The sequence below is a fragment of the Hemicordylus capensis genome, chromosome 3 (genome assembly GCF_027244095.1).
Source record: "Hemicordylus capensis ecotype Gifberg chromosome 3, rHemCap1.1.pri, whole genome shotgun sequence".
NCBI classification, from domain to species: domain Eukaryota; kingdom Metazoa; phylum Chordata; class Lepidosauria; order Squamata; family Cordylidae; genus Hemicordylus; species Hemicordylus capensis.
In genome coordinates this window covers 246,962,578-246,987,226 of record NC_069659.1, presented here as the reverse complement: position 1 = coordinate 246,987,226, position 24,649 = coordinate 246,962,578, and the positions used below count along the sequence as shown (strand labels likewise).

General features: G+C 43.8%; 1 protein-coding gene across 5 annotated transcripts in view; it reads right to left on the bottom strand.

Moving 5' to 3' along the window:
- Positions 1-5,347: 5,347 nt before the first annotated feature.
- The window catches only part of MYOF (myoferlin), a 137,583-nt gene continuing 118,281 nt past the window's right edge, over positions 5,348-24,649 (bottom strand). For all 5 annotated transcript variants that reach the window (XM_053310744.1, XM_053310745.1, XM_053310746.1 and 2 more), the window contains 12 exons: positions 24,328-24,419; positions 22,584-22,754; positions 21,407-21,555; positions 20,439-20,578; positions 18,218-18,306; positions 16,715-16,810; positions 14,417-14,558; positions 12,799-12,898; positions 12,489-12,682; positions 11,596-11,705; positions 8,188-8,335; positions 5,348-6,056 (listed from right to left, as the gene is read on the bottom strand). In XM_053310744.1, coding sequence (XP_053166719.1) covers positions 6,015-6,056; positions 8,188-8,335; positions 11,596-11,705; positions 12,489-12,682; positions 12,799-12,898; positions 14,417-14,558; positions 16,715-16,810; positions 18,218-18,306; positions 20,439-20,578; positions 21,407-21,555; positions 22,584-22,754; positions 24,328-24,419 — 1,473 coding nt within the window. In that variant the 3' untranslated portion in view covers positions 5,348-6,014. The remainder of the gene's footprint in view (positions 6,057-8,187; positions 8,336-11,595; positions 11,706-12,488; positions 12,683-12,798; positions 12,899-14,416; positions 14,559-16,714; positions 16,811-18,217; positions 18,307-20,438; positions 20,579-21,406; positions 21,556-22,583; positions 22,755-24,327; positions 24,420-24,649) is intronic.

Here is a 24,649-nt window from a genome sequence, read left to right as displayed (position 1 = left end):
CTTCACACTCTTCAATGAGCAGGATTGCTCAGATCTCGCCTCATCCTAATTACATAATTGTTTTCTTAGAATAATGCCCTTCAAATGCCTCTTTAAGGGTAAATAAATAAGAACATTTAAAAGTGACACATTTTCTAGCCCTTGAATGAATTAAAGCAAGCCTTCTGTGATTTTCATCCTATTAAATTTGTGGCAGGTACTGACTGAAATATCTTAATCACAAGTGATCAAACATTCATTGATACAATGGTTGGTTACTGCTAAAGTGTTATTACTTCAATAGGGAAATGGCAATCCATCTGGACTGTGATTAGTTCCAGCTCTGAGCTGTCACTTTAGGTCATACCTCTCAAGTTGGTTCTTACCAATCCCGAATAAAAGGCTATTATATTTCGACAGAACAACTGCTCCACCCCAGGACCTAACGCTCCACATTATGGAAATGTTTTCATGGAATTATACCCACTAGTTTAGTCAGCAAATGTAGGTCATTATCATTTACCCCATTCTAGTGAAAACTGAGAATCCTATACATCTTTCACAGAGACTCAAGGATTGCCTTGTCAAGACTCAGAGCAATGGATGGCAGACTGCTTCAGACTTTCTGTATCTACCACAGTCTTATCAGGAGTGACAGGAGAAGTTGTGATCTAATAAGACTTAAGGCCAAGCTGCAAAAATCCTGAACATGTGCTCATAACCACAATTTACTAGTGATAAGTGCAAACATATGTTTGACTTCAGAAGTCATGTTCAGTCTTCTCCAAAAGTGGACTGAAGCATTTTATGATGTCATTTGGTTGATCAGGGCCAAGTGAGTACAGGGCTGGCTCAGGGTGGTGGCCAAAGTGGCACCAGCCAAGGGCACAGGGGTTGAGGGGGATCGCCGTCTTCCCTCTAAGGTGCGCAGCCTCTAGCCCTTGTGCAGCTATTTTTAGCACCCATCCCCATGTGGGTTCTCCCTCCGCCCCATGCCCTCCGGAGAGCTCTCTCCCTCATTGTCCCAGGGACAGGGTGCCTGGTGAGGGAGTTGCCTACCCTGCCAGCTAGAGCCAGGCACGCAGGCAAGACTTGGGGACTCTTTCCCACCTCTCCATCTCCTTCCAAGCGAAGAAGCTGTTGCCACTCTCTGTCTCTCACTTGGCTCGCTTGGTGTCTTGTGTCTCCCCTCCCTGAGAAAGTGGCACTGCATGCTGCTGAGGCTGCTGCTGGTGGTGTCCAGGGTGAGAGCCCACTGCGTCCCCTCCCTTTCCTCGCTTTGTGCCTCCCTGGCACACCTGCCTGCCTGCAACCACCTTAGCGCAGATGCGCCATGGAGGGCACTTTATTCAGGCAGAGGAGACCATGATCAACAGTGCAAAAAGTGAGCAGGTGCACAGCCCGGCTGAGCCAAACTTGCAGAAGAGGTACCTGGCCAAGGGGAAGAGGCAACTCAGTGCTTGTCTCAAGGGCTCCCCCACCGGCACCCTCTGCCATGCCCTGCTGAGACCATTTCCTTGTGCCATGGGCAGCCCCCTTGGACAGTTTGGGGGGACAGGGGGAAAAAGAGAGCAGCTATTCCATGCAGGCAGCTGTGGAGATGAGGTGCTTTGTGACACCCTCCCTCAAAATGCGTTGATTCTTAGCACCATCCACTTTAGGGCGAGAGAGATTGCGCAACACATGGAACAGGAAAGGAGTTTCAGACGTGTCTCAAATGTATCACTTAAGTTGGCCTTAGTTTGAAATTTCAAAAGTTAGGTCAGGCAGCATAGTGTCCCACAGGAATAGCTGTCCAAATGCTGCTATGGTTTAGCAATACTTTAATGCTTTCAGACCATTATAAAACTATGCAAGTAATTTCCAGGGTCCAGCATTACTGTATTATGTTTTCCGTTTAATCTTGTCTCAGTATGTGGCGTTCAGACAATTTTATTTATTTTATTTGGGATGTTGAACTCAAAACTTATACTTTGTGACTTTTATAGTTCTGTGCACCCTCTGATATGGCTAGCTGAAGCTGAAATCCATGTGTGTGTGGGGATCGCACAAACCCACTGAAATATCAGGACTGGTAACTGACTGCTAAAACACACCATGTTTAAACATACCATGAATGTAGAATAGTTTTAGGTGAAGCCTAGCAAGGCAGCTCAAGCAGGGATGATTCAGCATTTCTTTCCCTCATGTGAGCTTGCTTTGAGACAAAGGCTTTAAATCCGCTACAGAAGCTGAAGGCACTGGGTTGGAGAAACATTGTTTTTCCTTGGGACTGTACAGAATGAATAAAAACTTTTGGTTTTGAGTGTAGGTTTTTGGGAATAGTTAAGGCAGCTTTATTCACTCAGATTGAATGCTATGGTCAGGATCCACCAAACACTGCTGATATGCAAATCTTACTGAGATGACTGGTGTTTGCACAGATGCTTTGTGTCAAATGACTGGAATCAAACCCATAAATATTTCCTAGAAAGAAAAACATTTTCCTGTATCTGTGGGAAATTTTCTGCCATTTTTAAAAAAATACACTTTAGAAAAATCAATCTGTAGGCTTCTTCATCTGTTAATATGGATGTAAGTAATTAAAATATTAATATTTTAATAAAATGTTCTGAATGAAGTAAATAAAGTCATAAAAATTTATGGTTTTTAACTAAAAATAAAAACTATATTAAAAATAGGGAGGGGGGCTGCCAGAGCAAAATTGGCCAAGGATGCCCCAACCCCTTGAGCTGGCCTGAATGAGTATGGAGGAATGGCTTTTGCAAAAGGGAGTTTGGGACCTTCTCTGGATGAGTTCACATATGTACATATGTGGATACACCATTTGATTGCTCAGCACCTGATGACCCTAAGCTGACTGAGTGAACTAACACACACTGTCTCTCAAAGTACTGGCAGTGGCTGATACAAAAGTTCTGCCTGTGGTATTTAATCTGTCTCATTTGCATATGTAAGTCACCTCTGTCTCTTCAAAATTCTCAGAGGGGGCAAGGCAAATCCCAGCAGGTTTGAAAAGAGGTGTAATGCCCCATCATTAAGATAAACATTAGGAAGTCCCACATTGAAAGCTGTCCTCTTTGGATAGCATTTCGGGTATTCTCTGGCCCCTTCTCCTTTTCCTTTAACAGCAGTTGGATCTGCAGACATTGGAAAGTGATGATGTATATCTCAGTGCTGTGAAAAACTTCACCTTTTGGTTTTCTGTAGATCAAGATGGCTGATGTACTGCACAATGGTATGCATGTGGTGCAACGTAATGTTCACACAGTTGCTCAAGAGCATGGCATAAGAGTGAAAATTGTGCAAATAGAGTGGTGTGACAGCGCAGTCATTATATATAAAGGCTGCAGTGTCATGCAATTATTGCACTTGCACAACAGTGCACTTGCATAACCGCATGGTCATTATGTTCCACCGCATGCACAACATTGCACAGTATGTCAACCGCTGTTGCTAGAGGCATAAGAGCAAGGTAGACCATTTTTTTGCTGGCTAGTTAACAACCCTAATAGTATTGTATGGAGTGGGTGGTTTTGCTACAGGGGGAACCTTGTATCTCCTTGCAGGACCTTGGAAGCAGGGTTCAAACAGGCAGCTTCCCAATAAAGTTACAACCACAGGTTTAAGAATAAAATAAAATAAATGGCTTTCTGGAGTACAAAGTAAGAGGCTTGACTGTGGTCAGGGGTGTAGGGAGCTTACCTGCAGCCGGAGGATGAAGTGCTGCTGGCGACTCCTCCACCCCTCTTTATTTTTAATTGCGTGTGCAAAGCCATTGCCAAGCCACACCCCCAGAATTTGATGTCAGATGCAGAGGCAGGAAAAGGAGCTCCCAGTCAGTGATTCAACAAATCACTGACTGGGGAAACAATGCAGGGGCTGAAGTCAGATGCAGGGGCATGGCTACTGCCTAGGAGAGGGTCTGTTCAGACCTTCTCCCATCCTCCCCAGTCAGTGTTTCATTGAAATGCTGACTGGCTGGGCTTCCCCCCACCCCAATCCAGCCAGTGTTTCAATGAAACACTGGCTGGGGAGGAGAGAGGTGCACCCCATGCTCCCAGTTGGCAAGGCATGGGTGTGTTGCTTATGTATGAGCTCCGTGGTCCATCTGGTCTAGTCCTACGAGACCAGGAATCCCTGGGAGTGCTGGGGTGGGGGCTATGTTTTTACCCACGGGAGGAGTTGACTGCCCTCCCTGCCTTTACTGGTGAACAATGATTCTGATAATAAAAACCTCCCAGGCTAGTCAAGTGGTACACGCCGCCCCCCCCCCCACTCGTACCCAGGAAGGGGGAACTTGGGAGAAGAAGGGAAGGCCTCCTAGGATTAGAGGAAGTGGGGAATTCACCCTGTACTACCTGTCAGACATGAAAGAAGGGGAAGCCAGATAATCTGTGGAGAATATAGGGTGTGATGATGGAGGAGCAGAGGGTCACAATCTTCAAAATAAACCCCATAGACTGTGTAGTTTGGGGGGCTTCTGTCTGGCTGTTTGTGTAGGTTGGAAAATGGTTTGTGTGTCTAAGGTTACATGCTGTCTTAGTGTCCCTTTTGGTTAATGGTTACTGACTCCTCCGGTGGAGAATAGTGGGTTTGGGGGTAATGAGACAGAACAATGATGGGATTTCCTCTACAACAGAAGTGTTGACCTTATGGATATTTAACTTGTTGATTCTGTGGATTTGGATGATACAAGAGGCATGACTTGGTGACTCTAGTGCTGAGATCAGGCGTGGAACAACATGAGTGGATGAAGCAGGTCTCAGGAGTGCCAAAGCTTCCATGGGGGAAAGCCTTCTATCAGTGGGGAACTGTGGCTGTGCTCCCTCCTTGGCTAATCTTCCTTTGTCACTTCCAGCTACAGCAATAACAGTGCTTAACTCCTGGAATCATCTGGGAGCAGGCAGGTCCAGACTGTGCACCTCTCAAGGGCACGGGGGAGGGGGGGAACGGAGGCCCAATCTGGACCTCCTAACAGTTTCTTTGGGAATCCACAAAGGTGCTTGGCAAACATAGTGCCAGGCTGCTGTATCTACCCCTTTTTAACCCCTCTAAAACTGTCAAAAGAAGCTGTATAAGCAAAGTACATTGGGCACATTTAAAACAGAGCATAGAGACTGGTGAAACCCTTAGAGAGGCTGCCACCTTAGGGAGGCTGCCAGCTCCCGCCTCCTCCCACAAGCCCAGGCCACTTCCTCAGGCCGTTTTGTGACCCGCCGCCACCGCCCGCCGCCATTTTCATTGCCGGGAGCTCTCGCCAAAGCCGGGAACTCTCACAGTGTGTGAGAGTTCCTCCGCCAAATCCTAACCATGCATGGCTGGCTAAGAGAAATAAGTATATAGATAATCACAATGATACTTTGTAAGTTTGTATTGCTTTATTTCATTGCTTTACTCATACAGCTGGAACCAAAGTAAAGTGAAGCTTACTGCTAGTATTGTGACCTTTCCAAACATAGTGGGCAGATTCCAGACCAAAGCCCACCAAAATAGGCCTTAAGTTAGTCATAACTAACTTGCCTCGTTGATTTCAATAGTGCTTAGTCATGACCAGCTTAGCCTGGATCTTGTCCAATATTTACATCAAAATTGCAAACAGCTTTTATTGCACTATTTCTTTTAGAAAAATATAAGGAGTGCTTGTTTACTTTATTCCATCTATCAAAAGGCAGAATTTCAAAGAATTTCAATGATTTTTTAAAAAACCCACTTTAAATAGAGTGTGTCTTTAAAGAGAAGGCAAAAACTGAACACTTTTCTGCAGGAATGTTTTATGAACAATATTTAAAATCAGAGAAGACAGATCATGTGCACATGCTGAAGCTATCAAGGTCAAAATACAGAAACAGAACACAGTATCTTATGCTTGTCATTATTCAACATCTTGGATGGCAATTAAATTCTTGGGAATAAAGCTTTTCTTGGTTTAAACACAAAAGCACAGACATGAGGGGACACCTGCTTGCTTTGGTTATTTTGGTCCACAGATGGAGGTCATACTGTTTCACTCCAGTTCAGAGTTTAAAAGAAAATCATGTTCGAAATGGGTTCACAATCTTCATTGACAGGTAGTTCTAAAAAAAAGAAGAGAAAAAGCATGGGGAGGGTAGTCAAAAGGCATGCTAGACTTAAAAACATGCATATTAAGTTTAGTTGACAAGAGCTTTATTAAAAGTCAGATCAAGATACATAAACCCATAAAGGAAAACACATTATTTCACAGCTGTTAATTATCTTCTCCAATCAAGTAACAGTAATTCATGGACTGAAACAGCTTTTTGTATGCAGATTAGCACTGAACATGTCGTGGCCTTGGGATAGGTGACTGCATCCAATCTGATTCATGTGCAGAAAAACTTGTCTGGAACTCACATCTCCTCCAGAATGGAGGGGGTGCGTTCACATATTGGGCAGATTTATTCCAAAGTCCCTGTGCATTATTGGAGAGCAGTTAAGGGTAAGCATGTGCATGGAAACGGTTCGGAGGCCCTTTATGGATCTCCGAACTGGTTTGACGGATCAGCGGTTCTACAGGTTCGACGGCGGGGAGTGTCTAACTTTAAGGGCGGGGGAGGGTGTACTTACCCCCCTCGCCGTGATTTCCCCCACCAGCGCTCGGGTTTCCAAAAGTCCTTCGGGGCAGCAGTGTACCTCCCTGCCGCGTTGTTTGCCCCATTGTCCGGATGTGACTGGAAGTAGTGAGTGTGCCTCTGCACATCAGCGCACATGCGCATGCCATGTGCACTCATGAGTGCGCCGTGTGCATACGCATGCTCAATGTGCACAGGCATACTCACTACTTCCGGTCACAATGGGGCAAGTGGAGTGGCAGGGAGGTACGCTGCTGCCCGCAAAGGACTTTTGGAAAACCGAGCACTGGCGGGGAAATTGTGGCAGGGGGGCAACTGCACCCTCCCCCACCCTTAAAGTTAGACACCCCCCACCATCGAACTGGCCCCCGCTGGTTCCATGCACATCCCTAGTTCAGGGAGTCAGCATAGGGACCGGGAAGACCTGAGTTCGAATCCCCCTTCAACCATGAAACTCACTGGGTGACTCTGGGCCAGTCATGTAGCTCTCAGCCTAACCTACCTCAAAGGGTTGTTGTGAGGACAAAAATAACCATGTACTCTGAGCTCCTTGGAGGAAGAGCAAGATATAAGTGTAAAGTGTAAAAATAAAGTTAAATACATAAATACATAAATAAAGTTCACACACAATTTGGGTTTTCACTGTGCGTTAGAGTGTAGCCTGATTTCTATCTGGGGGAAAAAAATCCACTTGTGTTGGTTTTTGGGACAACTTTGAGTTCACAGTAAAGCCTCCCAGTAAACTCATTGTAAAGCCTGATGTCCTTGGAGGAGCAGGGAATGTAGCAGAATGACTGAAGGCTTCTGATATACTTGAAGTTCCCTATACTGTGGATGATACTTTATAATACCAAGAGCTAGGTATACATTTGAATAAATACAACCAAATAAATAAAGTTCAATGAGATGCTCAACCTACATTTCTGAAATACTGATACCAATTTGCTTGAAATAAAAAAATAAAATTGATGCAAATGCCGGGGAGGGAGGTAGTCACAGAGGACCTTTTAAGCGGAGCAGGACCTTTTTCTTTTGTCTGTTTGTTTGTTATTAACAGTCATTCCCTCATCATCCCCTGTTTGTGGTGTGTCTTTGGCAGCCATATCTAACAAAGCAAGTATCTATTGCTCAATGTCAGGTTTTTTGCCTTCCAGCTTTGGAGGATCTATTGCTTAGCTACCAATGAGACTTTCAGCAACTATGGTTTTTTTTATGGTTATCTGCCAGAACATGCATATATGGCCCAATCGGATGTACATCAGCTTGAAATCACAGAAGGCATTAAGAATTCATTGGCCCTCAGTGCCTCCTATTTCTTATTTTAAACAAGAGACTTATTAATGACTTAAACAGTGATCAATCAAGAAAAGTTTTCACATTTTAAAAGGATATCTTGTATTTGCTTATTAAAAATTATGAAGTAATATCTTCCTATCATTGTCTATTGGACTCTTAAAGTAGCCTTGCATTTCAAATAATGTTTGAAAGCTACAGGGAGCTTTGTCTGTGATCAGGAGCAACCGGTTGCAGTTTAAATACAAGCCTAACTGACTTCAAACCAGGAAGATGCATTGTCACAAAGAAGGAACAACTGTATACATTTTGAAATACATACCGGCAGTGAATATAGAAGAATGGCCACAAATAAGAGCACAATCAGCAGGATGATTAGGCCTATGAAGAGCCACTTAAATCTGCGCCACACAATAAATTTCATGGTCTTGCATGGATTTGTGAACCAAAGGAAAGAAGTTTCTGGCCGGCTATATTTTAAAAGAAAAAAAATCAGTCACATTACCAAACTAGCAGGCTTATTGCCAATGGGCTACATCATCTGTGTGCATTTTGTAGGGAGAACCTATAAACATCTCACAGTAGCAATATGCCGGAAACCAGTGCTGAAGGAGGTCTGGCTCTGCACGACCTCCATCTTATTGTACATGTGTTTGTGGTGGCCCATGGGGATGCAATTGTGTGTCAGTGGCGGGGTGGGTGTGTTTCTAACTGCACACCTTTCCCCTGTTCCTTATCAGTGAATGGAGATTTTTGCTCCATTCATTTGTATGAATCTGTAATTGTAACTGAAGAAACCATGGTAAAGGAGGACACACCTGCCAGAGGCTCTGTTGTCGTAAAGGTCTAGGCTGGGGAGGAGTAATGGACTTCCTTTGCCAAGCATTTTCCTAGTTAGTCTGGTGCCTTTGGAACTTTGCCATCCTAGGCAGATGCCTACAACACTGCCTCTTAAGTAGGAGCAGTTTGCTTTTGAACCCTCGCAGTCCTCCTCCTCTTCTTTCTTGCAGTCTCCATCAAAACGCTCTGCTTTGTCTACCTCTCATGATACTATTGCCTTCTCTGATGTCACACAGAGCCTTTATAGGCACATGGGTCATCTGGCTGCTATTCCCTGACTAGCTCTGATGTCACACAAGGGTGAAAGAGTCCAGAACTAGGGAGTTCAGTGCCAAGGAAGATTTGGACAAGCTTAGAATTTGCTGCCAAGTTTTATGAACGACTTTGATTAAATTAAGTCACATTATTCTTACGTGCATGTCACAGGTTTTCAAATGACATCTTGTTGGCAGAGAATAAATTTTAGAGGAAAATAGACAATGGATTCTTGTTTATGTATAAAAGTTAAATTGCATGGGAACTGTCTAAAATCTAGACAAGGTGTCATATTTGTAAAATTAATGAAAAAGAACAAACAGTTCTGAATTTTGATTGAAAGTCCTGTAGGCAGGTGCTGTAGCCTTGCTATGTTCCAAGGATAGTACAGTTCCATATAATATCCACCACATTGTTGGTGCTAAGTACTTGACTTGTATAACTGAGCAAAGTAACTCATGTTCCAGTCTGCTGCTCCTTGGAAATAGGAAATTCCAACTAATGCTGTGTGCATGCAGTCGAGAGAAGCACACTTACGACAGATGTGGTCCCACTTCTGCAGCATGGGCACTCATGCACAGCATGGGGAGGGGGCAATTTTTGCTGATCTCTGCTTCCACGAGAAGTACTCTAGTGCAATACAAAATTATGGCCCTGAGGGCTGTGCAACCCTGAGAGTTGTAATTTGGGGTTGCACAGAGTACTTCTAGTGGATGGGGAGAATGGTGAAGATTCCCCCCCACCCCCATTCATGAGTGCCTGTGCTGATGCAGGACTGCATCCATTGCATGTATTCCTCCTTTGGTTGCATGTGTGCAGCATTAGTTGGAATGCCAACCATCATTCCTTTCTCTCCAACAAATCCCCACCTCACAATTCTTATTGATTTTTAGTGCAATCAATGATTTTAGTACAACCAGAATGGCTGTCATAGGCTTTTTTTTGGCATCAGGTGTGCACTAGGGATGTGCCTGAATCATGTTTTAAAGTGCGATTCACAGCACATCCCTGGCACCTTCAAAATGGAGGACAGCAGGTGCATACCTCCTCCTCTGCCACTGGCTGCCACTTCCTGTATTGGTTGTGCTAGCCCACAGCTATCATTGCACACTGCGGTGCTTCCCACAGCTGCCCTTGCACGACACTGGCATGCACATGGCCTCTGTGCACAGCAGGGTTGCTGACCATGCAAATGGCCATCGCGCATGCACCAAGCCATGTGCATGCCGGTGTCATACGAGGGCAGCTGCAGGAAGTGTCGTCGGTGCACGCTGATAAGCTGGGAGCTAGCACTGCCGATACAGGAAGTGGTGTTGAGCAGCGGAGGAAGTGTGCTGCAAATCTCACTTCGATTAGCGATTCAAAGTCTCCACAGATGCCGATACAGGCAGTGGTGTCGAGCAGCGGAGGAGGTGTGCTGCGAATCACACTTCGAATAACAATTTGAAGTCTGCACTCTTTCTGTGGAAAGAGTCTCTAGATATATTTTGCAGTGACACAGTGGGCTGCAGAACTGAAGGAGAAAGGGTCACTACATTACAGAGCTACAGACCTTTACTTCCCCATTCAATCTGGCTATCTTGAAGCAAGGCAACCACAGCCACAGGGGAGGCACCATGAAACCCCCAACCACAGACATGGAGATTTGATTCTACCCTAGCACAACGTGAGGCTGGTGGGTTGTGTAACATACAAGTGCCTTTCTAATTACACCCAAGAAGCCTGGATCTGTAGACTGGACTGTTTGTGATTAGCAAAGTTCAGCTGAGCACCGAGTTGCAATGCCATAGAAATGCCTACATCTCATTAAATTCAGATTACAGCTCCATTAACTTCCTAGGCATGGCAATCACAGATAAATAATTACATGAGTAATATATGATTCAACTAAATGATTAAAAATAGTAGTTTCAGTTTTGTTCAGATGGGATGGGGTGCAACCAAGATATCAGAATTAATTACAAGCAGGGATGCAGCTGTAATTGTGCTGACGGGTTCAAAGAATCTGTTGGGACTTACTCCCACTGAGGCTCTGTGAAGAGATGCTGAGCTCCCCGCTCCCCAGGTTGGGACTCCTGCTGCTGCCCACCTTCAGCTGCACCAGCTGCCTCCTTTGGCCATACTCGCCTGGTTCTGCCCATCCTCCTTCCACCAGCTGATGGAAGGAGGATGGATGCAGCCAGATGAGTGGCCAGCTTGCTGCTGCTGCTGCTGCAACCAGCCTCCTTTAGCTGCTCACCAGCTGTGACCAATCTCCTTCCATTGGCAAGGTGTTCAGTTAATGGATGGAGGATGAACGCAGCTGGGTGGACGGCCACTGCCAGCCATCTCCTTTGGCTGTGCTTGCCCAGCTGCCCACATCCTCCTTCCATTGGTTGGAGCCTGGCCGATGGGAGAGGATGGGGGGAGTGGTGGCAGTCAATGGAAGAGGAGGCAGCTGGTGGCAGCTGCAGGGGGCTGGCATCGACCCCGGTGGGAGCCCTGGCCTGGAGAAGCAGGGAGCTCTGCAGGCCCCATCCCGGGGTGAGTGGGGTGTGCACATGCCTGAGTGCGTGCACTGCCACAGAGTTTGCTGCCATGAGTGGGAGAACTGTCCTCGCTATGCCCCTGATTACAAGTGAAGAGAATTACTTACTTTGGTGAGTCTAATTTGGGATTCATGTTAGGTTCATCTCTTCCTTTTCCAGCTGGCCGTTCCTCAATGTCTTTTTCACCAAGGACTTCCAGAGTCATCTCAACTTTACCCTTTAAATAGATAAAAATATTACTCTTAAGTAGTATACTTTAAAAAAAAGTTTAATGGAATTTTGAGAAAATTGATCTTTAGAAGTAATATTGTTGAAAACATGTACTTCTGGGGATCAGTTCTCTGAATATTCCCTCCAGTTTGGCCTCTCCTACTTTGCTGAATGTGAGAAACTAGGACATTTGTAAAAAGGCACATATAGTGCCTTTATTTCACATTTTACAATAATTATAGATAGATTCTGTCCATTTGTCACACTCTAGTGCGACCAAGAAAACCTCCCATAAAATCTACTGTGGGGTAATGCAGACAAAAGATGGGGTTAGGCAGATAAAATGGATGTAATTTTCAACAGTTCGCATTACGTCTTATGAGACAAGTATAGAAACTTGTGTGTGCAAAGTCTTGGGACTTATTATGCACTAACTATAATGTTTTAGCAAGCCATATAAAACAGGAGTCCCATGCATGGAGCTGCACATCACAACCATTACGTAGTAACTATTATGGATGCACTAACATCAATGGTAGATTTGCCACTAGTTTCAATTTGTACTAGCTGCAATCAGTGGACCTAACTGTGCACACCTGTGGGCAGGACTGAAGCCATAACGATCAATTATGCTGTTAACATGTGCAGACATATATAACTTCAGAAGCAGATCATGGAACATATAGAGGAGAAAGCAACCAGAGGGGGAGAGGGGGAAGAGCTAAGGTTCAGAGGCCAAAAGAAATCCCAACAATGAACAAACTATTTAAACATATGAATTGAATCATACAGCCAAAACACGGGAGCCATCTTTTTCTACATAGCATGGCCACCAGCCCCTCATGGATTTCTGCTCAAAGAGTGAAGCAATCTTAGTGGTCTTGGCAGAATTAGTTGGCTTGTGTTCTGGAATCATGTCTAATGTGCATTTCTCCGGCGTCTTCGCTGGCATAATTGCGTTGTGCAAATCAAGTTCAACAAAACCTAAAGAAAAAGAGGAGGAAAAACATTATGTCTTCTGTTGCTTCATTGGCAGCTTGGCACAAATCTCTCCCTTTGGAAAGACTCCCATTAAGTCCCTGTTGTTTCTATAGACATACCCAGATAGTCATCCAAGGAAAACTTATCATTGTCCCATATCTGAATAAGCAGTTTGGGTGGAACTCTGAATTCAGTGTTGTCAAGACTCCAGAAGTGTTCCTAAGAAGAGCAACAGAATCAGTAAAAAGAAACTCTAATACTGAATTATGGTTGAGTGGTCTGCCACAGCCTCCCTATCCCTTCCTGCACATATGCTTTGCACATGGGATTTTTCTATCACCACCTCCACCTCCTCCTCCACAGCAGTCTTTTCGTGAGTGGAGACCAGTGCTTGCATGATGGCTACATACACCAAAGAGAGCTTGTAAGAGAACAACAGGATTGGGCCCTCTGCATTTGAATGTAACATGTGCATTAACAGGCACGTTTGTCTGTCTGAGCTAGTGCAAGGTTTTATTGCACTCTGAGTAGAGACATAGCTTGCTCTCTGCCCTCAAACTGCTGAAAATAGCTGCGATAAAAAATCCTAATAAATAGACTTCAATTATATAACATTTAAATACTAAGCAAATTGTGATTCTTCTAACAAAATAGAAAACATAAACTAGCAATGATACTATCATTTACTGGATCAACAAAAGTAATTAGAACTTTCCATACTCAATAGAAAGGCAAAGGTAGTTGTAAACCGCCCAGAGATGGAAGTTTGGGGCAGTATACAAATTTGATTGAGAAATTAAAAATTAATTAATTAATTAATTAATTAAACAAAATATTAGGTGTGTACACAGCAAAAGATGTGATACAACATTAGCCTTCAAACATTCAGAGAGAAAATCTACAAGTTGGCAAGGTGGGATATATTCCTGCAGTATCAAAGAAGTTTTTCTGTTTGGAAGCATAAAGTTGATAATGTTAGACACTGACTTTGTTCTATATCCATGGATACCATCTGACCTGCCTAAGGGCCAAACTAGGAACATAGGAAGCTGCCATATACAGAGTCAGACCATTGGTCCATCTAGCTCAGTACTGTCTACACAGACTGGCAGGGTCTTCTCCAAGGCTGCAAGCAGGAATCTCTCTCAGCCCTGTCTTGGAGATGCCAGGGAGGGTGGGAACTTGGAACCTTCTGCTCTTCCCAGAGCAGCTCCATCCCCTAAGGGGAATATCTTACAGTGCTCACATATTCTCTCATTCAAATGCAACCAGGGCAGACCCTACTAAGCTAAGAGGACATGTCATGCTTGCTACCAAAAGCCCAGCTCTCCTAGTCATTACAAAGTAGACGCGAGGAACAGTCTCCCAACATATTGGCTGACATTCTGCGCAGTAAAATGTTGGCGTGAGGGACTTGCCGGGCCTATTTACTGTGAAATAACTTAAAACAGCTATTGGGCAGTTGTACAGTGATACTTCCATCGTGTCTAATGGACATGCTGCGTGCAATGTTGACCATTATGATCTAAGGAGAAAAACTACTGGAAAGGAAAGAGGCCTTTTTTTGGTCTCCTTTCAGCCTACAGAGATCTTCCAAGGCATATTGCAGCTCCCATAGCTACATGAGTAAGTGAAGGGGGTGGGGTGGGGGAAAACCACCCTTGAAGAAGACCTGCAAACACCTTAATGCCACATATAATTTGGCCCTCAGTAACCAAAGTTATTACAGAAAGTCACCTTTTTGGAAACTGTACAGAGCTGCTCAGCTGGAAAATACTCAAAAGGAAAAATAAATCTCCAATTGAAATTCCCGTCCCCATCCAGGGACCTGTAATGCACATCTGTTTTCTGCTTATTGTCTTCATGGCCAGGCATCCATCTGAAAATCAGAAACAAGCATGTTTGGCTTGCACAGCCAATGGGTTTGATAACTGTTTATAATGCAGCTATTATAATAACTGTTTATAATGCATACTGCAGTTGCCAAGTTGGAAGAGTAGTGGCTGACATCCAGACGAGTGTTGCATTGGCAGGTTGGCACAACAAGAGAAGTTGCACACAGTTAAGAAACTTGTGGAGCTCTGTGAAGTTGTGGTGCTCTGTGAAGTTGTGCAACTGCTAGTGGTAGACTCTCTCCAGGACAAATACGAGGTTGTGCAACGTATTGTGCAATGTATCATTATCTTCACTATCTATATTATATTAGATAATCTAGATAATATAACTAGTCCTAGATATAGATAATAAACGGATATTCCTTTATTTGAGCAATGTCCTTGCACAACCACAACACTAATCTGGGCACAGGCAAGCATTTATTATTTTGCAAAGCACTAGAATTGATGCACAGACTTGGGCACAACTTGATTTCATTCGGATAAGTCCGGCTAATTTCAGTGGGATGTGATTTATCTGCCAGTTAGATATAAGGCTTGAAGCCTGTCCCCAGGTGCGGAGCGGAGCGGGACCACCGGCAGCCTGTGAGCAGCCACAGTGGTGGCCCCACTGACCCCACCCCCCGCGTCTGACGTCAGACACGGGGCTAGCCACGCCCCCACATCTGACAACAGTCGTGGGAGGCATGGTCTGGCTCCCGAACGGAGCCTTGAGGCTTCGTTCGGGAGTTGGAGTTCAACTCCTGAAGGGGCCGCACAGCCCCTTTGGGAGTTAAACTAAGGCTGGCACTGCTTTCACAGCGCCAGCCTTTTAACTCCCGAAGGGGCCGCATGGCCCCTCCAGGAGCTACTTAGGCTGGCACTGCGTTCGCAGCACAGCCAGGAGCAGCTCTTCCCTGCATGGAAGAGCTGCTCCTGGCTGTGCTGCGAATGCAGCACCAACCTTAGTTTAGCTCCCGAAGGGGCTGCGTGGCCCCTGCTCGGGAGCTAAACTAGCTCCCCCACGTCTGACATCAGACACTGGGTGTGTGTCGGGGCCATGAGGTGCGGCCCCTGATTGGGCGTGGCCCGGGTTCTTTGAAACCATTGGCCCAATGGTGGCTCCACCCCTGCCTGTCGCAATGTCTCCATAAAGCTTCCTGTGTCACCCTGGGACACAGTCCATAATACCATACAGAGCCCCACACTATAGCACAGTAGCTACAGACTTTTCTAGTTCTGGCAGGGCCTGAACAATATTGATGTATCATGGAGTGCCCCAGAAACCATTTTTACCCTGGGCTCACATTAGCTACAAATATCCCTGCTTGCATGGGGCAACTTATGTGATGGACTGTAACCCTGAGCCAGATCTGTCCGTTGCCTATTCTCCTGCCCTTAGTGGAGCACAGAATCTCATACTTGAAGAAATGATTGCCTCACTTTGTCTCATGCTACAGCGATCTCTATCATATTATAGCTATTTCTACAAATCATTTGGCCAAGCCATATTGAAGCACATCCATTTAATTCACATATCATAAATAATAGAATACAAATTCTAGCTTCGTTTCAGGAAAAAATGATATTGGACATTTATCAATGGCAACCAGTAAAGCCATTGTATATCTCTGGGATTGCCTCTCTCAGCTGGTTGTATTCCGTCCTGTGAGCTCTTCTCAGCTGGCCTGTAGGAGGGCTTTCTCTGTGGCCACCCCTCTTCTTTGGAACACTCTTCCCCCCCAGATTCATTCAGCCCCCTCCCTGGATGCTTTTAAGGCCCTTCTTAAGACCTACCTGTTTTGTCAGACATTTGCCCTTTAATTTTTACTTTTTAAATTTATTTTTATTTTATTTTATTTTATTATTGATATTGTTGTTCACCATCTAAAGTCTTTGGAAGAGGTGGTATATAAGAAAATTTTAATAAATAAATAATAAATAAATAAATACATAACGCATTGTGGTGTGGTAGTGATGCTTCAGCAGTTTCCAGTTACCTCACCACACCTATCATTGCAATTCAATGTGCTGTGGGCAATGAATTTCAAAGCAGTCTGTGTATGGATTCACTCTTTGTAAGTCTTAACAAGAATCATTTACAACTTTAATCTTATAGTTGAGTTCATCTTTAACAAGGTCTGGGATAGGAAAGCCTTACCCCTTCACATAGATGTCACTCATTTCTTCCCCTGTGATGCTTTTTTCATCTAATATGACATCCTTTGTGTTCCAGATAACCACCCTCAGTTCATATCTGTAATACAGGTTATGGAAAGAATGAAAAAGTTAGAGCTTGAGCTCCCAGGTTTTTTATCCAGCAAAATATGAATAATGCCACGTACTCAATAGGTACAATTGGGTAGGGAAAGGACTGGTTCAGAGTACTGGCAAAACACTATGGAGCTCAGTGAAAACATTTCACCCACATGCATCGCTGAGCATAGAAGACCTGAAAAATTATGGCTGCTTCCACACTAGAGACCTGCTGAGGCATTGTTTTCCTGTCATTAACTAGAAGCAGAATTAAAACAGAGGTTCCACACAACACTTAAGGCCAATATTGTTCCCCATAGACAAAAGCTTTTTATAATGTTTACTAACAAGTAAGTCCCAATCAGCAAAAGTCCTCTCCTATATTAATTAAAAGTTTCCTACTTGCAGGACCTGCCTGTTTTATTGCTTCTTGTTGATTAGGACTGGGGAAATAAGTGATGAACAGCCCTGTAATTGTTCCAATGTCAAGTTCTGTTCTTGCAGAGGGATTAATTGCCAAATTCCTTGGATTTTTTCTTTACATTTTAAAATAACAAAATAGCACTATTTTGCACTAAATAATGCAAAGGAAAAAACAGTGATCCAAGGAAATAAGTAATTAAGGCCTCTGTCTCATATGGGAATAGAAACAGAGATTGGGGCAATTATGTAATGCTATTCAGCTATTGAGAGACTGTTCATCACTAACTCGTCAACTACAGACAACAGGAAGATCTAAAATGGACACAGTTTGCAAACAAGAAACTTTAAATTAAAGGTACAAGAGCCCTGTGCTTTTGTCTGTCCTCACTGGACAAGCTGGTGCTGCAATGGCATTTTATTGCAAGCATTTAGCCATGAATAAGAGCTGAAAAAACACAGGACAAAACAGGAAACACTGGCTGACATCTCGACTAATGAAGTGTGAGCCCCCACAGTTCCATAAAAAGGAAGAGCGGGGCCCCAGAAACAACACCCCTAGTCCCTCTATGTACACGCTATTGCACAAGTGGGCAAAATGTCCCAGTTCTGCCCACACTCCCGAAGCACTCTGGAATGGAAGAGAGGAAATATATCACTGAGGGTCAGTGCTGTGTTTCTTCTCTTCTGGAGCACAGGCAGAGTGGGGCCATTTTGTCTGCTCACACAACAGTGCACACACATAGAGAGACTGGGGGAGTTGCATGCAGGCCACACTTGTGTCCCTGTAGTTCCACTTTATGTGTGCGCTTAGTTAGTCCGGATGTTAGGTACTAGAATGTAGCTATCTGGCAACAAATTGTCCGGATTATCTATATAAAATGAATGAACAAAGGATGGCAATTCTGGATAAATGGGACAGTGTGAAAGGAACCTAATGGTGGTTCCAGGAAAAGCATGCTATCCACTTTCATCCTGTTCTACTTACTTCTTAGCCTTGCGTGGAGTGATGTTGAAAGGAGGACCAGGTGGGCCCAAGCTTTTGGGGAACACATCCACCCACATTTGAAGCCTTCCCTGCATCAATAAAACAACCATGTAAGTTTTTTAAAAAATCAGTGTTAAATATATTCCATTTTGATGCCAGGGCTTTCATTCAAAGAACTACACAAACTTGTTCTGCATATGCAAGAGGGCTTTGGACTTGATTTTCTCAAATAGTAGCCCCCACTGCCTCCTGGCATAGCAAACCACAGTGCAAACTGAGGGGATTTTCAAAAAACAGATGGTGATGATGATGATGATGATGATGATGATGATGATTATTAACTACTGCTCACAACATTAGTAAAATAGAGACGATGTAAAGTAAAATAGTAATAAAATTAACAAGGGTCTGGAGTTGCAAAGGAAAGAAGCCAGAAATTCCATGTAGCATGTCCAAACCCTTGGCATGCCTAAAGTATCTCTTTCAATCTTGCTCCGTAAATGTGGGTAAGAGCACACAAGGGGAGTTTTTTGCAATTACAGACTTTTACCAGACTATCTAGAACTGATGGCTGTAGTTATCCCAGCAGCAGGCTTCTCATTCTGCTGCTCATAATGAGTGACAAACACCTGCTTAACTTGCACGTGAACAAGACCAGGCCCGCAAAAATAATGAAACATTATCAAGGTGAAAAGCCCCTAAGCCAGGTGTAGATCTACATTGTTGCACACAACTAGTGGCCTTAAGGGGATGCGCTGCATATCCACATCAGAAACATCCATCTAGTTCACTGGAATTAGACTGGCATCACAATGTACATCTGTGCCCATGCAGTCTCCCTTGATGAATCAAGGTAACTGACTGCATTTTGCATAGAGTCTTGTACACAGGTAAATCTCTGATTTGCAGACATGCGTTGGGTTAGGATTGCAAACATGGAGCATGTCAGCTTGTGTCCTATCAATTGTGTACTTATGTTCGACTGACTGATTTCTATGCAGATTAAGCTTGTTCAAACTTTCTCTATACTCTTAGTAATTTTCAGAAGATGAGATACCATAAGATAAACCTGCCAAACTTCTGGTTCAACAAGTCATACACAGACTGCCAGCTGTGGGCCCACAAGGAGCTCAATAAACCTCGTGTTCTGGGCACTAATTGCTTTACTCTGAACCAGTTACTATTTAAGTGTATTACTTAATTTTTAAATCTATGTTATATTTCTGCCCTGTCTTTCTTGCAAAGGAGCCTTGACAGAAAGCCTTCTAATTTCAATTCTTCTTCTAAAAGTCCGCTTTAACTTTAATTTATCCCTCTCACAGTTCAGCCTCAGAAAATGAGATTACTCTTTAAAGCAGTGCTAAATAAAACTATATATTCTTGGGTACTCTGTTTTAGAAGGGCAACTAAATTAGAGCCAAAGTACACATTATGTTAAACATGCAGGTTGGCTGCTTTTTTTTTTTAGTTTAATAGCAGCAGAATAGTAAATGGGTGTACAGAACCAGGTCATGATAGGTCATCTAGATAGTCCACAACCCAGTCAAAATCAAGGATTTCTAATTTCATTTTATTTCAATGGGACAGTTCTGCTTAAAGCTCTGAAGCAGTTCCTCCTTGTCTTTAGTTAAACAATAGAGCTCTTCTCACGACCTGAAGACCTGGGTGGTCTGCAGGGAAGCAGGGTTAAACGCACCTTCCCCACAGATGATCAGCTTATAGTCCCTGGGCGGGCAGACCGCCCGCCCAGACGAGCAGTGGCTCCTGGGGTCAGGGTGCTGGGGTATGCTGTTGTGCGTTGCCCTGCCCCCAATAATGCACCACGTGAGTGTGTGGTGCATTACTGGGATCCCTCCCTCCCGCCAGAGTGTGCCAGCCACAGCTGCAAGCAGCCGTGGCCGACACACGATTCAAAAAATGAGGTTAAGGGAGTGCTCATTTAACTGGGTGGCTCAACAGGTGGGTTTGCTGCCGTGTAGCCACCCTGATCGATCCTGATCCTGGTGGTTCACGCGAGTGTGCAACACCAGGCTGGGCTCCCTTAGTCCAGTTTTGCACACTCGTGTGAATAGCCTCAATGTCTAGTCAGTACATGGTGTGATCTCATTTACATAATATTACATATTGTACAAAGGAGAGGTATGAAAATAAGGTATTTTCTATACTTTCCCTGCCAAGTCCCAGAAATTTATATCTCACAAATGAAGAGAGAGAAAAGTACTTGTGGGATGTTTGGCTGGAAGGTGCTGTACAATGTTCTTGTTTCTACATGTTCAGGCACCAAGCCCTGAGTCCTGAGAATGTGAAGGGCAAGTCGTTCTTCACTCCGCCCAAGATGGTCATGCAATTTTTTGTTGGCCTCTAAAGGAAAGAGAGGGACAAAGTGAGAAAGTAGGAATTCACAGCTAAGAAATGAAAATAATGCATCCCCGTTTGCACATTTGCGTTAAAATTTACTTGAACTAAATAAATTTCTTTCAGACTTGACAGCCAGTGAGCACATGGGGTTTCTAGCAATGGAGAGGCAAAATTCCATTCTGCACTGGTCTCTTTCACTCTTCTACAGCTTAAAACAGGGAATCCCCAGTTGTGCATACTGATCTGATCTTCTGTACCAGGGGTTCCCAACCTTGGGCCCTCAGATGTTGTTGGACTACAACTCCCATCATCCCCAAAATTGTGGTGGGAATTGTAGTCCAACATCTGAGGGCCCAAGGTTGGGAATCCCTGATCTATACCACAGCCAGTGCATATTTAAAATTCTATAGTAATAAATACTCAACGAAAAATACGGTGACCATATTCAGATGAACCTCCAGTGATCCTCAGACTTGTGCATGGGGAAAGAAAGGAAGGAGCATACATGAGGGAAGGAAATTAGAAGGTTCCACTTCTAGTTAGTGACAAACAACAGTTTGCAACCGTGTCTCAAGACAGCAAACTATGTTTTGCTCAAATCACATTTTGCCCCCAAACCAGGTCCAAATCATGGTTTGGAATTCTGGTTTTGGACAAATTATAGTTTGTTGCATTCAGACACAATGGAAGCTTCTAATCTCTCCCCTCATGCACAGGTCAGGGGAAGGAGAGGAGGGAGTGTGTGAGCCTGAGATTCACTGCTGCTCATTCCTAATTCTCCAAATCTTGATTTGACAATTAATGAAATTTAGTATGCAGGAGTAAACTCACCAAATTCATCCAAAGTGTAGTCCCTTGTTCCATAATGAATCCTCCTTCCATTTTCAGAGAGGACTGGAGGTGGGTAACCTTTAACCCTGGCTAGATTTTGCAAGATCTGTGTTGGTTTCAGTTGATCTCTCCAGGTGTTGACACCCGAACTTTTAGGAAATAGAGTACATTTCAAAATAAATCTATTATATATAGACTGTCTCTTGGCAGACACACACTTTATTATTTAGTTGTGTATTATTGTATTCCTAAATGAGCTGAATCCAGTGGTGTAGGGAGGGTATAAGAGGCTCATGTTCAGGCCACCCATGCCCCGAACCCAGCGGCATCCCCCCTGCGGTGCCCCTTTTCTGCCCTCTGGTGCATGGTGGCGGCCCTGACGGAGCAGCCTGGGGTAGTATGCCACCCCTGCTGCTCAGCCAGCCACCACACACACGGCAGGGAGAAAAGGGGCACCCCCCACATGCAGCAGAGAGTGAAGGGGCACCCCACATGCTGTGGGGAGAGACCAGTGGGGCAGGGCAGCCTATCACCCCCAGGCTGCTCCGCCACACATGGTGGAGCGAAAAGGGGCATCCCACACACGGTGGGAAGAAGAGGCATGAGGACATTGCTGGGTGCCCGTTGCGGCAAGCCCAGCAGCCCCAGCGGCTGCTGAGCACGGGTTCTTGGAATCCATGTGCACAATTACAGCCCCTAGCTGAATCAACTGAGAAAATTGTATGCAGTTTTAAAGTCATTTGAGGCTTAACAACACTAACAGCCTTCAAGAGAGCTCTTAAGACTCACCCCCCACCCGCCCCACAGTCTAGCCTTCAATGGTTCTTAAGTGTTATGGTGTATATGGAACTGCTCACAAAGGGTTCACCATTCACTTCAATGGGACAAGCAATTCTACACATACAGTGAAGCTGCCCCAAGGGGAGGGCCACTTGTACAAGAATTCCATGGAAATTCTAACTTGCACAGAGGATTCTAAATCAGGGTTGCTTTGTTTATATGATGGATTTAGATAGGAAAACCATAGCATATCCTAATGCAGTCAGTGATAATGTAGCATATATGAGGCACAGACCAGTCAGTTTAAGTGCTTCTAAGTAACATTGTTTTCAGCGAGAGAGATCTAACAATGTATTAACTCTTCCATGGTTTTTATTATTTTATGAGTATAACTTACATGCAATACTGCTCTGGTATTCCACAGTGAGACCCAAAGCGGGAGAGAAATCTGTTTTCTAGATCAATGGTGGTTTCACCAACTTTCTCATCTCGAGTGAGCATATCATAGTCATAGATAGAAATCTTCAGGTCCTTCTCTTGAGGCAAGAAGCAACTCAGTTCGTACATTCTAAATACAGAAATATCCAGTACATTTCAATTTTCTGGAGAAAAGTGATCCATTGAAAAGATGAACATCACTCATAACAAATATTACCCAACTCTGCTCACAGACCTGTAAGTAGTTGCAAGAGGTATTTGCTATTCTAATATCTCTTCTGTCTCATCCATCACATTCTGAGCACAGGAGTTTCTTGATAGACTTATGTCTTGCTTACATTAGTATAAAGATTAAAATCTCCACTTCCAAAATCTTCTAAAATCCCTTTTTAAAAAAATTATACAATTCCTGGTAATTAAACACTGATTTCCCCCCCTCTGTACCAAAAGAAGAGTTAAGCATTTTGAATAGGATGGTTGCAGTCATTATGTTGTTTTGTTATAATTCAGTGAAGAATCCTCTCTTGACAGAAATAATATCACTCCACTTCTGTTTCTCAGTGTGAAGGAATGAGACCTGAACCTCCTCTTTTTGTGTTACAGATTTCTGTACTGAATATGTATTTGCTTACTCCCTATGTTCTGTGTTAAGAAAGCTGTGCAGGGGTCAAAAGTTCACAGCTTCTGTTCTACATTTTGGTTTGGGAGGGAGAAGAGTTGTACTGGTTAAATTTTGGAGGAGAAAGAGGGTTTGATTTGAGATGTTTTAAAATAATGGAGGAAACTTGAGTTGTGTTCATTGGGTTGTTTAGAAAAATTGGAGTGGGGAAAGATAATAAAAGGAAGCTTGCTTGCAGCAGAGGGATAGTTCAAGTGAAAAAGTTCAAAGAGTGCAAGTTCCAAAAGTTGAAGTTAGTGAAAATTCCAGTTGGAGCTGAAGCTGGAGCCTTGGAGAGCCAGGAGAGAAGAGATGCTGAAATTAGAGCTGAGAAATCACTGGGAGAGTTGAGCTGAAACTCTGAAGAACTGAATCACTCTCAAAGCAGCTGAAAAAATAGTCTGGAATTGAACCACCAGAACTGGGTAGAAAGGGTAGACCTGAGGCTGAGAAATCCAGGCTCACTGCCGAAGTTGACCAGAAGTGATTATAAGAAGACTCTTGGTAAGGACACTGAGCTAGGCCACAGTATTAGGTGCAGGTTAGATGGGATGTGTTTTTCTCCTATGTTATTTGTTCCTTATGATCACATGGTTGCTGTTTCTTTGTACTAAATTTTCCAAAAGAAGTACAGTTTTAAACTGAACTATTTTAAAGTAAATTTTTCTTGTTTTGAATTTAAAGATTTGTAGCTTCAGTCTGCCGCCACCCCTAACACCATACTTAGAAGCCTTTCCACCATATCTATCTTTGAGAGAAACAGGGGTTTGGGAGGCTGTTTCAGTAGACACAGCCAGAAAAAAAAAATACAAAAGGCTACTTGGTGGCAGAAGTGAAGCTTAAGATCATGGGGCTGGTTGAGATTAGGCCATGACACTCAGCCTACACTTTTTATCTTTTGCACAAGTGATAGTAAATCCAAACAATAATTTCTTCTTTCAGGTGATGCTGCTGCTGCTGCCGATGCTAAAATTGTGTGTCTATTGGAATTATGATTATTTTAACTGGTAACTGGTAAATGTTTCAAGTAAAAGAAACTACTTACCTGCCAAAAATTGGATTGAGAGTGTTGGGAATATAATGATCTCTGTCTTCAACAACTTTTTTGCCTAAAGTGATTTTAATGTAAGGATCACACTGTTTGGAAACAAGAAATATTGTTAACATAGATGATCATTAAGTATACCAGATTTTGTACATATGGCTACCACATTTTCTACATCAATGAGCCCCTGGTGGCGCAGTGGTAAAACTGCCGCCCTGTAACCAGAAGGTTACAAGTTCGATCCTGACCAGGGGCTCAAGGTTGACTCAGCCTTCCATCCTTCCGAGGTCGGTAAAATGAGTACCCAGAGTGTTGGGGGCAA